At 44.0% G+C, this 16,555-nt stretch overlaps 2 protein-coding genes across 2 annotated transcripts in view; one reads left to right on the top strand and one right to left on the bottom strand.

Moving 5' to 3' along the window:
• Nucleotides 1–16,555, top strand: part of pcxa (pyruvate carboxylase a) — a 175,804-nt gene that overhangs the window by 117,905 nt on the left and 41,344 nt on the right.
• On the bottom strand, nucleotides 8,050–15,257 carry lrfn4a (leucine rich repeat and fibronectin type III domain containing 4a). The gene is made up of 3 exons (XM_036587803.1): nucleotides 14,992–15,257; nucleotides 11,977–13,579; nucleotides 8,050–9,591 (listed from the first exon to the last, which is right to left on the bottom strand). Exons 2-3 carry the CDS (start codon nucleotides 13,554–13,556, stop codon nucleotides 8,532–8,534), a joined length of 2,640 nt encoding a protein of 879 aa, XP_036443696.1. The 5' UTR covers nucleotides 13,557–13,579; nucleotides 14,992–15,257; the 3' UTR covers nucleotides 8,050–8,531.

Genomic DNA, 16,555 nt, shown 5'->3' with positions numbered 1-16,555 from the left:
TAAGGAATCTGAGGAGTTGAATAAACATTGAATAAATATGCTTTTTAAACATTAATGATAGTAACGTTGCACTTACTGGCAAGAAAATAAAATGATAGCAAATGCTAAGCAGTCATTTCATCAAAGACCTTTTCTCTTGATTGACACTAGTTTGTTGTTTTGGCGTATTAATCCATTAAGCGTTGGCTATAGATTAGTTTGCTGCAAGCCTGAGTGCTTGATTCTGATGTATTGTTTAAAACTTATTTATTTATTTATTGTTTGGTTATTCACATTATCTTTTTTAATGCACCATATATCTAGCATTAGTCTATGCTGTCCACTCCTGAACTGACCAGCATGTGCAAAAGTATAACGCTCCACCTGGCACTCATTCAACAAACACAGCTGTCCTCTGTCTTTTCTTAAAATGTATCGACCCCTTTTAAGTGATGTTAAATCAGATGAGAGAACCACTAAATTCAATTGGTAGACACAATCAGTAAACGCCAAAACAACCACGACACAAAGTTCACAGCAAAGAGTAAAAAATACTTTTTTTTGTTTTGTTTTTTTTATGCTTGTTTGTGCCTTCCTATATTTGATCTGCCCACCAAATAGAGAAAAGAAGCTCTGTTTCTTTTGTTTACCTGCTGCATACAAAACTTACAAAACAAACAGCGAAGTTACTCTTACATGTTTACAATAGCACTGTTTGAACCTATTTGAACCTGTTTAAGTAGAGGACCATATTTAATTATTAATGATTTGAAAGTTTGCTACCATGTATATAGAAAACATGCAATAAAACATATGATGACCACCCAAATGACTGACACGGATGAACCAGGACCAAGCAGCACTGATAATCAGTCCTATGGGGACGACTAACATCTGAATTAAGCACAATGTGAAAATTGTTAATCATGTTTCATTGGGCAGTCTTTTACATTGATGGCAGACCCATCCATCAGATACCTCATCATGGTTAATTGAGGGATGTTTGGGGAAATGCTGTCATGACCAGAAAGATATTATTGGATATTATTAAGATATTATTGGCTTCAGAAGGGATGCAAAAACATATGAGAGAAGAGATTGTGAAATTTGAGGTAGATGCATGTGTGGTGCAGTTACTGCAAAGATAGAGTCATAGTACTTACTAGGGCTGCAGAATATCACATTTTTGGTGATATTTATTTTATATATTTAGCTACTGTAAATGATGAAGAATGGCTAAAAGTATGTGATGTTATAAACATGTAGATTAACGATATTGCAGTTTAGGCTGTCATATCAGTCGTTTAATGGGTTTAACATTTTAGCATGCTAATCTGCTGATATTTTATTATTATATTGTGTGTATGTATGTATGTATATATATATATATATATTATTTCACTTGAGCTGTGTAAGAAAAAGAACATTAGCTAGCTAATATACGTAACACTGCCAAATGTTTAACAGCTTTTCAAAGCAGCCTGCTAAATACTTCTACTTAACAGAACCCAATATGGCTTTGATCATTTCAGTGACAAGAGTAATTTAATCTGGTGAGCTGTAGTAATTTTGGTAAGGGTAACATTAGTGTTAGCACGTTCTAACAAATCACTTACAGTTCAAATTATGCATCCTCAGAGACTAGTGGTTTGTCAGAACACAGGCTTGGGGATGAAGAAAGCTACTGTTTCTGACTGTGCTGCTGTAGAGTCTTCATAATCAACACCAGTATGTTTTCAGTTCAGGTACTTGACCATGCATGCTGTGCTTCTGTGGAAAGCCATGTCAGAGTTGCATATGTTGACTGCCTTTCGATTTGAGAAAATGCTTCCGGACTTCTATACGAGCTTTCAATCATGCTTGTATTTTATTAATTTTTATTTTTTTTGCTGCCTGCTCACATAAGCGCAACCCTATAGGTGAATTGGTGCCCCCTCCAGGTTAAGTCCCTGACTCACTCTATGTTGGACACAAAATGTAAACAAAAAACTGGCAACAAAAATATTATCATTGACCTTGTTGATAATGTCTCAGATTGTACAACATTGAAAATAAGCCCAGGCATCTACAGTGGATCAGGTCAGGAATTTTGAAGGAATTTGAAGGTTTTCATAGAGTTGAAATGTGATGTGCAGTGTGAATTCATCATCATTACATCATTCATCATTACAGTAGAAAACATGAGTTACTTTAGTGACAGAAATGACTTGTCAAAGTTAAAAGATAAAGTTGGGGCTAGCTAGACACCTTACCTCACTTTGGCTCCTTTTCATAGGCTGAGAGGGCAGGCAACTTAGCTCTGGTGTCTGTTTTGAGTTCAGTAAAGGTGGAAATACCATTTTCTGTATAGTCTGCTTTGGTTGATACCCCACTAATTGAGCTTTCAGATCTCTCTCACAGTCTTCCAGTTTGAAGTGCAAGCTGCACGCTTAAAATTATATATAATATTTCTGCAGGTATAAGTGCTGCTCTTGTGTTTCAGTAGCATAAATTACCCTGTGGCCTTTGACTATGTGGAAGATAAAACAGCTGAGTGTTTAAAATGTTATAAAGTACACAAAAAGTATGGGTTATTGTGTCTGGTTTAGAAGGTTATGTTCAGTTTCATTTTGAAAATGTATGTTTTCTTCAGCTTTTGGAGAACTCCCTAGACTTTTTGTTGCAGTTAAATTTGATTATGGTCTCTTTTTTGTCTCGAGTATAAGGTGTGAAGCTTGGAATTGCTGGACAGGCAAGCAATGTAACCGTTGTGTGGTGTTGGGCTCTGTGGGACCCATTTTCAATGTTTACCAAAAGAAAAAAATTATATGATTTGTTATTATTTCAACCTCAGATTCCTTGGCCTTTGCTCATTTTCTGTGAGAAACATCACACATTTTCAATGATTTCACACTGTACAGCCCCTACACATGTTTTTTTTGATATTACATGGATTATGTAGGCAATTATGTAGGCAATGTTGCCATGTAGATTAACACACACACACCGCCAACTTTGCTTGGCCCCATCCTGCCTGGGTGATTTTAGATGGGAGTCTGAAGATGAGAACTGCAATCTTAGTTCCAGCAGGTATGACTGACTTTGAAAGGAGAGCACGAAAGGCAGGGATTAGGGGTCAGGTCTGCGCCAGCAACCTGCATTGGAAATCCCGAGAGTAACTAAAGAGAGAGATGTCAAGAATCAACCAAAGCTTCCTTTCAGAGCTCCCTGATAAACTGCGATATGAAATTTAATAAAGGCATGAATATTTCCTCTCATCGTTCTTATCTTTGGTGCAGTCTTGCCTGCTTCAAAGGCTTGAGCTGTGTTAGCCTCACACTGCAGGGATCTGAGGGATTCCATGGCAGGGCCGCTTATTGTCATCATTCACCTCACGCTTTTGCCTGCTCTCTCACTCTTTCTCTCCCCCACGCTCTCACCCTCCCTGGCTCCTCTCCTCTCTGAGAGGAAGGCTGCTCTTGTACGATACTGAGGCATTACACATCACTGTCAGGAAGGTGGGCCATGCTGTGTGCCCAGAGGCCAGATTGGATTTGAATGGAAGATGTGGGAATGGAATGATTGAGAGGGAGAGAGAGAGAGAGGAGTCTCCGCAGAGGTGTCAGACAGAGAGTGATGGAAATCCAGCTGCGATGGAGCACCCCGAAGAACTGAGGGGAAAGTGGAGAACAGAAAAGAAACAAAGAAAAAGAAGTGCAATCTCCTGCTAAAGTGAATATGGGAAATTGAATAAAGAAGCAGACCCAAATATACGCTCTTATTACCCTAGGGAGGGTTCTTTCTGGTGTAGAAAGAACCGGTCCCTCAGCAGTTATATCAAGCCCTCTTTCTATTCGTACTCCTGCAGCAGTCTTCTGCTAACTAAACAGTTCTCTTAAGACCGCAAGTGACAAATCGCTTTGTTTCTGTGGAGGTGGCAGGGTCTGCATCGCTGCATTGCTGATGTTTGTTGGTACACTCTGGCTCTTTGAACCTGCTGGAAGCCCCCTGCTGTGCATGGTCGAGTGTAACTTCACTCTTCGCTCTGACTGACCTCGTTCAGGCCAGTGACACTCAGTCATTATATCGCTTTTCTGGAATACAGCGAGGCATGGAGCTAGAGCTTGGGGCATTATTGCTGCTATTCTGCATGGATGAATTTGGTGTGCCCCTTGACTTAGGCTGCGTTTACACAGCAGGTAAAAGTTGTCCCAAATCTGATTCCTCACCATGGCTGTTCACAATATCTTTTAAAAGTGATCTATATGCGACATTAGTCTGAACAGATCACACTCCTAAACTGACCTGATGCACAAAAGAACAATGCTTCACTTTGCTTCACGTGGCGCGCTCATCCTGAGATAAACAATCATGACTGCCAGCAAATGGCAGTCGCTCCCAGAGCTTTCAGTTTCATCTTCACCAGCATCACAGGAGCCATCATGAAGCTTCACTGACTGACAGCTGGGCTCATCACCCAGAATGTGTTCAAGCTCACTATAAAAAGGGCACAGTCATTTCTTTGGTTCATGTCCTTGGATTCTTTAAACTTTACTTTCAGCCTTTTAACTGTTCTTTTACGCTGCTGCCTCGTTCTCCTACAGCCGCGTTCGGCCGTTTCTTTGGAAATCTCTTCAAACATGCAGAGGTTTGGATAAGCCTCTTTTAATTTTTTTGTATAGAAACATCACCCCAAATGTTTGAGGTCTGAGCAGCGCAAAATGAATGAATAATGTCAAGTTGGATTGACGTAAAAGTCACATGAATTCCGATCTGGCTGTTCAGACTGAGTCATTGCTGCATATGGATACATATCGGATTTCAGTCCCACATATGAAGGTGTCTCAAATTGGAAATTGAAAATGTCAGATTCAGGGTGTTTTTTACTGTTTACACTGCCCTACAGATAACGCATCTGTGTCACATACGAAGAAAAAGATTGGATTTAGGCCACTTTTACCTGCTGTGTGAACATACCCTTAATGTTGATTTGGGGCTTCTTATTGCTCTCAATAAGTGCTGTGTCAGCTGAAAACATGTACAGCTATTGTGATCTGGGATTTCTTAAAGTTTCTCCACCTGGGAGATCTGAGCTGTTCTGTCCTTCTTTCCTGTCACCACTATGAAGAAAAGGGAGGGCAAGGGAGGGAAGAGTATCAAAGGATTGTGAACAAAGAGTCTGCATGGAAAAAAAATTGCAGGCCTCACAAGCTTTAAGAGGTATTACTTAGTGCCGCTCCTGTGCTGGCAGCTGAGGCTTGTTCAGAACGAGGGATTCTGGCACTGATTGGAGGGGGGGTGGTGAAGGGGGCGGCAGGGAGCAGGGGTTTGACAGCCCGAACCTCGATCGGGAAAGCTCCTGTCAGACTCCCACACTCTTCCCCGTCCCGTTGGGAGGGGGTGAGTCCGGATAACAGCAGAAAGAGAGCGCGCAAAGGAGAGACAAGAAAGACTACGGAGGGAGCAGGCAGAGGTTATTGGGTAATTCTCTGCTGGCAGAGGGGGGTGGAGACAGTGGCAGTTAGAAAGTCATGGACGTGATTTGCTCCTTAAAGCTTTCTTAAGTTGCTCTCTCGCACAGATACTCCATCCGTTCTCAGCTTAAATTGGAGACAGAGCAGGTACATCATGACCTTTCTGGTCGCGAGAAGTCCAAACACACTCAGCAGCTTTCTGCCTATTATTAAGACAATTTTTGAGTGCTGGATACTCCTCAAAGTACAGCCTCTCTCCCAACATTAATTTTAATGGTATGTTGTTCTCCACCTGTCCCAATTAACTCAGTATGCCTTCCACTGTATTTCGTGAAATGTCTTCAGCCTGAACCACAAAGGAGCTAGCAGGTTCTTTCTTTTCTTTTAGGTGTAGAGTCTGTAGCTACTCTTTGCAGAACATGCAGGATGACAGCCAAAAGGGCAAAGTTGTGCCCTTTTGTGCATGTTGTCATTGTCTGAACAATGCATATCAGTTGTGAGAAGCATTCCCTTGCTAGCACTGCTGCGAGTACAGTCTGTGTTATGCAGGACGTCTCCCTGCTGAGTTTGAAGCCTCAGATTGTGGTTGGAGTTGCTGAGGCTGGAGCTGCTGGTGGGGTTGAGCTGCACTAGCTACAGGCCTGTCAAGAGCGTAGAGAGAAGGAGAGAGTGAGCGAGAGAGTAAGCTGGAGATCAGTGGTTGCAGCTGCCCAAGAGCTCTCATAGCCAGAAAAAGAGAAAGAACAGGCTGTCTCTGTCTGCATGGCTGCTGCATGTCACCCAGCATACATGATCCACTCACCATGCATGTGCCAACCAGGGTAAAACCTCTCAGTATAGCTGGATAACCTAAGACAAAGAAGTGAGGATTGTCCAGTAGGAACGTTCCTTACATCATCAGCTATTAGACAGACTGAGCTTTAATCAGTAAAGCATTGAAACATGTTTTTCTCCTTTTGTCAAATGTCCATTTTTCAGGTAACAGTAGGTCATGCAATGTCAGAATCCACATAAGCAAGTCTGTATGAGATTTCTTAACAACCCAGAGGTTGATGATGATTTAATGGATGCGTTGCGTTTGGCATGATGCTATTTAGCAGATATGTTAGAAGCTCCCATTACTTGTTAATTACATTAGACTTGCAGCTCCAGCTCTGCACAACAAGTATGTCTTGGCTGATTAGCTATATTTGGGGTAAAAAAAAACGTGTAATTTTGACTATCATGTTGTCAAGTAAACTGAGAAATCCTGCTTTGTGAAATATCCTCCAGGGCATTGCAGCACATACAGAATCCAAGAGGAATGCCTGTTTCTCTCTCCTCACCTCCTTCCGCTCCCTTCTCTTTCTTTGCTTGGGCTCATGTGTGCAGCATGTTGAAGCTTCTTTTCTATGGGGGCCTTATATCATGCCCCTCTATTCTCATCCGCACACTTTGCCTATATTTAGCTCCTTGGGGCTTCAGCAATATGACCGCACATCATAACAAAGCACTTAACGTGGTCTGCGGCGTGAAGAGGCATGTAAACTAGTCTCCCTCTCACAGTAAAGGCTCCCCGCTGCACCGCTAGATCTCTCCATTTCTATTCCACACAGCAACTCTCTCTCCTCCCGCCCGCCCTTGCTTCTGCCATCCGTCTCCAGCCCATTCTCAGTCCCTCTCTTCTATCAGCTGTTGCACAAACACTCTTGCCATAGGCCTGTCGTCCTCTGTCAGAAACCCTATTCTTTATCTAGCCAGTAACAGCGAGTGGAGAAATATGGCTGGAAATGACACGGGCTTGGCAATAAAACCGTGACTGATGGCTGAAGCACCTTTTTGTGGACTTTTAACGAGCCATTTGTTCTTTCATTTTGACATTTGTGCTTCCCTGGCTGGTCAACTTTGCCAGTAGTAAAGAATTTTCAAAGTACAATGTGTGTCTCCTCTCTCATCTCCCCTGTCTTAGGGAAGTAAAATCTTAGGATTTTACTTTTTATTGCTTGCGGATGATTAAATATGTGTTGATATGAGCTGTACTGAAAAGAAAAGCTCTCTAACAGAATTGTGTCTGCACATTACAGTCATTAAGTTTGTTTCCCACTGTCTACTATTCATATGAGGTTTTTGCTATTATTTCCCACCCATCATTATTTATGCAAAGCTTCTTTTAGCAAACATTCCTATCATAACAGATGGAGCATCTCAAAAATAGCGACTTTATTTCATAATTCAGAATCTCAATGTAACATTGTAGCCTTTTGTTTTATTATTCTGAAGAAAAAGGATCATATGAGAACACTCAGATTTGCATGTCAGACCAGTGGAACCGTTATTGAATGACGGTACATACACATGAACAAATGGGTCCTTTATAAGTGCTCTCAGTCATAATACTCCTTTCTGTTCATTTTCAATTAATGTTCAGTCACAAGAGGACCACAAAAAAGAAAACCTTTACAAGGTATTTATATTCATTCAACTTCCTTAATCAATAGCCATAAAAAGTGTGCTTCGTTTCTTGCAGCAGCATACTTTAGTGGATAATGCGCTCCCTGTCTGGATTTAGCATTTGTTTTTCTGATACTTATCCTCTCGTTGAGCCCCTCATTTGCATTCAAGAGCTGTCACATTGGTATAAAGTAGTGGCTGATCTATTCAATAATTTATTAATTGGTTAATTAATCTTGTCGAAACAGAAGCTCCAGGTTGTAATCCCCATATGCTTGGGGCCTGTCGACCAAACAAACGAGTCCTTGAATCTCATTTCTCCAAATTCTGCCCCCTTCCCTTTGTTCTTTGTCTTCCTATAATTTGATTTTGGCCTCACAGTGGCTCAGAATAATAGCGGTCACCAAATAATAGGCAACTCTTTGTGTGGTGTACAGAACTCCTCATTACACTGTTCTTTCTTGACAATTGTTTTTTTTTCCATTTTTCATTATTATTATTTTTAGTTTGTTTTCTTCCTTCATTTGTGTGAAAACATTTGTGCTTCCTCCTTCTGACATTTTGCATGGCATGGTTATCTGCGTGGTACATGCTAAACATGGAGCACTTTCCCTCAGGCTGGCTCTTTAACTTGCTTACTTGCTCTCTCTACCTGTCTCGCTTCAGCCTCTATACCACGCTCTCCTCCAGGTCTCCGGGATTGGCAGCCATGCTACAGTTCGAGTTGGAGTTGGAGGAGTTGTTGGAGGCGTAGGCGTGCAGATAGCCCTGCGTCAGTGCATGGCCGTACTGCTCGCTGCTGGCACTGGACGTGCTAGTGGTGGATGCGCAGTGAACCAGCATTCCGTGCAGCGACTGGCTTCGACGGGTCCAGATGACACTCAAGCGTTTGGCGTAGCTGTAGCACGTGGTGGTACTGATGTCACCCGCGTCGAAGGAGCTGCTTCGCTTGGTCCCCAGTGCCTGAGTCTCTCCTGGCCCCAAGTCCGTGCTGCCCTCTCCGTCTTCTGGCCCTGCTTGGGCCAGGGAGGCTAGGGCTTGCCTCTTGCCTTGCTCCTTATCTTTGTCCCTGTCTCTATCCAGTGACCTTCTATGCTTCAGTCTACCTTCATGCTTCACAGCCTTAGTTCCAGACTGGGGAAGGGTTTGTGCAGTTTTAGCTGAGGAGTAGTAGAGTGTCACTCTGTCACTCTCTGGTGTGAACGGGAGGGCGCATTTCTCCCTCCCTGGGTCTATGTCCATGCCCTGGTCACAGTGGGGCTCCGAGCTCTTTTTGGCTTTCGCCTTGTGCTTGGCTTTGGCCGGTGCTGCTTTCGTCTGTTGAGTGAGCAACCCGTTTGGCACGGCCACCATCATCACACTGTTGTTTCCGTTGGTCTGGGCATAAACATCCACCCCTTTGACTGGCAAGAACTCGCCCGACAGGTTGGCGTCGTCCCTACAATCTCCACAGACTCTGTGCCGCACCATCATAGCCACGGTGAAAACCAGCAATGTTACCACCACCACCCCACCCACCATCACAGTCAGTGTGCCGCCCAGGAAGTGAGCCTGCAGAGAGCGGCATTCTGGGTAATCCTCTTTAGTACTGAACTGGGTGCAGCCCAACACTTTTGTGGTGGCCAAGGAGGAAATGCCATCGTCAAATATGGCTAAGACACATAAGCTGTAGTCTGCACCGGAGACCAAGTTCTTCAGCAGGAAACTAGTACTGGTAGGAGGCAGGATCCTGCCAGGAGAGAGAGAGGAGAGAAAGAGAGAGCATAATGAGGATCTTGTCAAGCTAAAAAGACTGGGAGATGAATTAAATGAAATACAATAAGGAACAGCTCAAGTACGCTAATGATGATTATGGCTAGTCTGCGAGAGATAGGAGCTACAGGAGCTGTTCTTTTGTAGTGGAAATGGTCTAAATCAATACCTTGCAAAAAAAGCATGTGAAAATGAGGAAATTCAGAGGAAATCACTGACGCTTGAGAATTGGCAGCCTGACGAGCAAAGAGATTTTTGCAATGAACATCTATCTGTGTTCTCTTGCTGTTAGCCTGGAGGACTCCCTCCTACACTAGTCTTTACTATCTCAAAATCATCACTTTGTCCTCCAGCTCCCGCTGAAACAGAGTCGATATGAAGCTCTTTAATGCATCACTCCAACTGTGGCCACTGGACTAGATTGGTATACAAGCCCATATTGAAAGTGCTCTGGATGGCTACGCAAGATTCAGGCATTTACTGTTGGGAGATAATTGCCAGCTATTGCAGAATGGCCTTGAGCAGTTTTTATCTCCTCTATACTGGCTTCAGTCTGCTCTCTGCCCTTTTTGGCCATCCTGCCTTACATATGCCAAGCTACTTTTGTTGAATTCATTGCGTTTGATCTTTAATTTCTACACTTCTTGGTGCTGCTCTTCCCTTGATCTCCAGCCCTTAAGTAAAAAGGATTGCACTGTCATTGAATAAATGTAGCAGTGTATTTATCAAAGACTGTGTTTACATGCAAGCTGGCGTCTTCTTGTTTGTGAGCCCAGCTCTTTACTGCATATCAATGACTGATTTGCATAGGCGTATCTCCATGCCCGTACATTTCAATATGGAATGAATAATTGAGAATTACAAGCTTCACCATAAATGTGTCATAATGACAAAATCATAGATGTCTTACTGGAGGATTTATTTTTCCGATTGCTATGAATTCCAGCACTCCTTGAGTGGTTGAACTCTGAATCAAACATAAGTAAAATTGACCTGTTGTTTTGATGAGATGATTGTAGCATTTGAGACACACATGTACTCTGATTTGCATCTTTCATATTCTACAGATACACCTGTCAAAAAAGTACACATCTCATTGGAACTTGTATACCACCTGGGTTCATCTGCTTTTTTCAGTATTTCCAAGTCTAAGAGAAAATACCCAGAGAAAGCCCCTTTTGGGAACATTTCCTCTGCCAACAGCCAATGCAGCGGAGCATGAAATGTGGCCTGTGTCATTATGGCGTATTGTGGTAGTCATTTATTGGTCCAGACTGGCATTGGGTGTTTAGACTGAGAACATTTGCATGTCGATGAGCTAAGCATTAGTAACAGATCCATTATCAGCGCTATATGCCAACCCTCCCACTCATCTCCCTGCTTTGCCTTCCATTGCTGAATAACTGATGAAAGAGGAGGAGAACCTCTGAGATTTGCCTCACCTCACTTCTCCTTTCATAGCTCTTCCTTTTCTCTTTCCTCATCCTTTCCCCCCTCCCTATATTTATATCCATGTGTCACACAAACTTGCTCCCCTCCCTCTCACTGTGCATTATTGATTCCCATTATAGGACACCAGCTGCATGATGCAGTGTAGTCTCTCTGAGCTGTTTTCAGCCATTATGTCATGGTGTGATTTAATGGCAAACTGATTTAAAAAGCACAGGTTTGTTCTGCATCTGACTATTTTGATATGTAGGGGACCTGTGTGCCCCTGCCTGTACTCCAACAGAGTAATCAAGTGCAACAGGCTGGAGACTATAGTCTTCTGAGGGGGTGGGTTTGGCTGAGAGAATAAGTGAAGAAAATGGAGGCAGGGAGTGAGTTCATGTTCCTGCTAGGATGCTGCATGCAGACTGTCAAAACTGGCTTGTTTGTGCGACCTTTATCAAGAATTACTCCCTCTACTTTTCTGAGCAGCACTAACATAAATGGCTACCATGGCCCTCTTCCTCCCATCATGTCCTGCCTTGTCTTGCTGCCCCCTCTTACCGCTCTTCCTCCATTTAGATCCATTTCAGTCAGCCTGATAGGTTGTGACACTGTTGTAGACTGTGTAGTTTGTGCTCTTTTAAAGAATTCATCCTCCCTTCCTTGAAGTCAGCAGGTCCTCTCTCATTCTACTTTCTCCTCCTCCTGACTATAAATATCTCCCAGTATCTCTTGAAGCCTTGTGGCTCGATTTGTGTCTCCTCTCTGCTTTGGAGTGTTGTCTTGTTTCCCACTGCTTTATTCTTTTATCAATATTTGAGCCCTGTAATCCACAGACATCCCTTCTTTCTTCTGTTTTCTCTTTATCAAGAGATTTTTATCTGGTCATATGCTATGTGTACAACCAGTTCAGATAAACACATGTTCTTACCTGTATACAAGTGCATCGTCAGCTGTGCTGTTGTATTGAATCTGGTACATCCACACCAAGTAAGGTGTTGAAGTTCTACCCATGTGCCAGCGCACCTCAGCAGAGTTAGAGGTCACTCCCAGAACTGCTACCAGTCTCTCGGTTCCAGTGCTACCACTGCCAGTTCCATCCTCCCCCTCACCTCCAGTCACATTCTTCACTGTTACCACTCCTACCCCTCCTCTACCACTGCTGATATCAGAGGAACCAGGGTCTCGAGGGTTAATGAGGGGGACTGTGCCATTGCCCCGGTGAGGCAGTGGGATGATTTTCAGGTCCACCTGGGCAGTGGACTCCCCAGCCGCATTGATGGCAATACAGGTATAAGTTCCATCATCTCTGGCACGAGTCACCAAAAAATCCAAGGTTCCATTGTAATATGAGCGGATTCGACTGGAGTTCGCCACAATGCGGTCATCTGGCGAGACCCAGTGGAAGACAGGCTCAGGGTCACCAATGGCACGGCACTTCAATGTGGCCCTTTGCCCCTCCAGAACCCACAACTTATTGGTGTTGCGGGTGATAAGAGGAGGTTCACATGTGAATTCTTCCTCTGGAATGGACCAGAAGTAACGTCCAGCAAGGTGCACAGGTGTGGCACAAGTCTCCATATCGTCCTCACGCGTCAGCCTCCGAAGCCACAACAGCTCGCAGTTACAATGCAGAGGGTTCCCTCCGAAATTCAGGCTGATGATGGCATTGTAGGGTGTGGGGCTGATCACACCGATCTGTGAGCGGGAGAACAGAGGATCAGGGGGAAGTGTCTGCAGCCTGTTTGAAGTCATGTCTAGACGGGAGAGTTTGTAGAGCTCACTGAAAGAGCCCTCAGCAACCTGGTCTATGAGGTTGTGGTCCAGATTGAGGGTGCTTAGGCTGGCCATGTTCTGAATTGCTTCCCATGGAACCCGGCGGAGGTTGTTGTAGGACAGGTCCAGGTCCTCCAGCGTTAGAAGGAAGTCATCAAAGGCGTCAGCTGAGACGTCAGTAAGCTGGTTGTTGTTTATGAAGAGATGCTGAAGATTGAGAAGGCCAGTTAAGTCCTGAGGTCCCACCACAGTCAAGCGGTTAGTGTCCAAGTGCAGTGAACGTAGGCTTTCCAGATCAGCAAAGGCCAGTGGCCGTAGGGCATGGATGGTGTTACGTGACAGCGTCAAATCCACCAGTCCTGTCATGTTGGCAAAGTCGGCTCCACCCACCTCCAAGATGTAATTATCAGCAAGACGAAGCTCCACAGTGCGACGGTCAATGTTGGGTGGGACAAAAAGCAGTCCTTTGTTTACACAGAGTGTGCTTAGAGACTCTGATAGGTTCCGACACACACAGTGGAAGGGGCAGATGGACACCATGCCCCATGTCTCCCCAGCCAACACACCTGGACTGTATCCCAGAAGTACATGGCTCATCAGGCCCAACCACAGCAGAGTCATTGGAGACATAAGACCAGGTTGTGCTGTTTTGGGGCAGATACATTTTGCGTCATGGAGTTGTCGTAGCTGTGGGTCCTTTATCCTGGATGGCCACAGCAGCCCTGGGCTTGGCATGGTAGATTTATTTATCCACAGACCTGTTCAAAAAGAGAAACCACAATGTCAGCTGTTTCATCTTTTAGATATAACCCACAGCACTGGAATTACTTCAGTAAAATTGATGTCAAAAGCCAATAAATTATTAAACAGCTTATTAAAAAGCAGCACCACCTGTTTTATCTTATTTTTTTCTGCCTGGGCGTGTACATTTGAATTCTTTCTATTGATAATCCATGGGCTCTTCCAACTGCTCTTCTATTCATGGATTCTCAGCACAAATGCAGTTGTCCATTAATTACTATGGTGTCTTGGTGTTGTGCCAACTTTCTCATCCAGGGCCTGCTTGATTAATCTAACTATGTATCAATTCACAGTGGAACCGCCAGAGAGCTTAGCTATTCATATCCACCGCTGATGATTAATGGATTCACCTAGATTCTTTAGACAGTTGCTTAAATTTCTAAGCATTTATTATGTACCAGTCAAGCATAGTAAGAACTTAATCTTTTGCCATGTATTGTGAGTAAGAGCTGGAGACTGTGTAGTCACCAGGGACAAGGGCTCATGTGATCTGCCACAGCACAGTGATGAATGGCCCATTTCTTCTGTCGGTGGCGGATGTGAGATCGGATGGTTGATGTTGTATCTGTGGGCACAGGCAAAGTCTGTTTACTTTGGCTCTGTGTCCTTCTGTTTGTTCTCTACTCTCTACTGCCTGCTGCTTTCCTACAGTGGCCTGATCGCTCCATTACCCTGATCCATAACTGACTGCGAGTATGTTTGTGTGCTGTGTCATAGTGTGTTACAATCCTGTCCAAGACAGCAGCGCGTAAACGAGGCTGGATCGTATTTTATGAGTGTGACTGAAGCCCTCGGGCTCCTAATACACCAGCAATTCTGACCATTAATGGCGGATGCTTGAGTGGGTTAATATGTTGTTGTTGATGGCGGTTGATGAGATTGTTATAGCATGGTGTTGTAAGCTTCTCTCTATTTTTATGTTGCTTGGAATACTCCAATTTCTGCTCATTTGAGCCTTACATAATGGCTCCACTGTCACGCTCACAAAGCACAGTTTGGCTGCGAGAGTTTTTTTTGAGCTAGAGAGAGGAAGAAATAGAGAAAATGGGGCTGCAACTTGAGCATCAGTGGTGTAACCACTGAATAACCATGGGTAATTGACCAACATTAGTTTATTTCGAATATTAGTTCAATTTATTCAGTTAATAGGATTCTAAGATTCTTAGAGGAAGACCTGGTTTCCTCGATATAGATTAAGCCTGTCTCTGAACTTCAAAGAGATTTCGTTAACGAATCGCTTCTCAGAGCATAATTTAGTTCAGGAGTAAACATAATGGCCTGCAAACAGTTTCCTCCAACCATGTGGAGGCATGCGATTTCACCTGCCAAAAGTGCATGTGCGTGAGAGAGAGAAAGAGATTGTTCATACCTGATAAGTCTGTGCCGCATCAAGATTTAAAATGGTTCCATATTTTGCCCATTTTTAAGGAGCTGAGGTGTCCTACTGGTTCCCTCAGTATTTAAGAGCATAAAAACCCAGCAAGGAGCACTGAAGAAAATGGCACAGGCAGTAGTGCTGGAGCATTGATTTTTATCTCTTCATTGAATTTCATTACATCCGTGCCCCTTGATCCCAGAAGAATGATCAAACCAATCAGCCGATCGCTGTCACATAATTATTAGCTTGAATGTTTTTTTCCCCATTGGAGCTCTGTAATCCTCAGGGTTTTTAAGTTGCATCTAGGGTCACAGCTCATCATTGCTTCTCCTCACACATTGTTTTGACTGTTTACTGGATTTATATTCATCCATTCAGGGTTGATTATTCCCCTCATTCTCCATTGATGCAAAAAAAAAAAATCACTGTATGAAGCCGTAGTGTTTTTTTTTTGTCATTGTTCAAACCTTTCCCCAGTTACCAAAGGGCTGCTGGTTGCAATTGCTATCCAATCAGTCTGGCTGCAGAGTCAGAGCTGGCAAAGAGGAAAAAGATTAACCGTATTTGATGAGTTCTGTGATGGAGTGGGACTGTTTCTATGTCTCCTGGTTTTGCTGCTCTGGCATGTGACAATACAATCTCAATCTGGCCCTTAACTGCATGTCCTTTAGCCACATGCTTCAGCACTACCACTTTTAATCCTTCACTTCAACCCAGAATTGAAACCATGCGGAAGAAGACCTCTTCTCCATACGTGTGAAGTTAGCATCTGAGATTGGAAATTAATGGGATCTTCCTGAAAACTGGTGCATTAAAGCAAATAATCCAATTAGGGCAGCTTTCAAGCAGCCCCTGTGGGCTCTGACTGAAACTACTTGTGTTTGTGCACGCTGCACAAGCTTTCCAGACTGACTTAAGGTACATCTGTGAAACTCCAATTTCTCTGCATGGTTCCCACCTCGAGCTGTCCCAGCCCCTGTTGTTCGCTCTGTGATTAATCCATCCAGAAGCACGTCTGTCTCTAGTCTAGAGGCATTTGCATGGTTCTGCTTCATCCAGTTTCGCCTGCAGACCTTCCTCAAGAGAAATGGGAGAAAGGCAAACAGTTACCAACCTTTTCATGGTTCTTTGAGTCCTCCCAGGAGAGAGCTTTAGTTCTCTCTAGTCTGGCAGTACACCCCGCTCAACACCCGTTGCCTCGTACTTTCCTTTATGGAGCACTTCGTGAAGCCTCCCACCGCTGCCTCCTTTTTGCTTTCAATCCTGCAAACAAGTCCGAGGGAGCCGGGCGCTTTAACTCCAAAAGCATCGCCTAGAGATGCCGGGAGAAGGTTGCCGTCGCATGGTTGTGCTGCCAGTCATCGCTTTGTTGTGCCGTCCTGTCTCTGCTCCCCAGTCTCGAGCTGAGGCGCTGTGTGATTTGTGGCTTTTGGTGCAGGGATGGGAGTCGGTGTCTGTGTCTGCGTGTGCGGAGTGTATATGTGTGTATCTGTCTGTGTGACTGCAACGTGTCTGCAACAGTGAAAGCAGAGCGAGAGGGAGGAGAGGCAGGGAG

This window comes from Colossoma macropomum, unplaced genomic scaffold, assembly GCF_904425465.1.
Source record: "Colossoma macropomum unplaced genomic scaffold, Colossoma_macropomum, whole genome shotgun sequence".
Lineage (NCBI taxonomy): Eukaryota > Metazoa > Chordata > Actinopteri > Characiformes > Serrasalmidae > Colossoma > Colossoma macropomum.
This window is presented reverse-complemented; position numbering and strand designations above follow the sequence as displayed.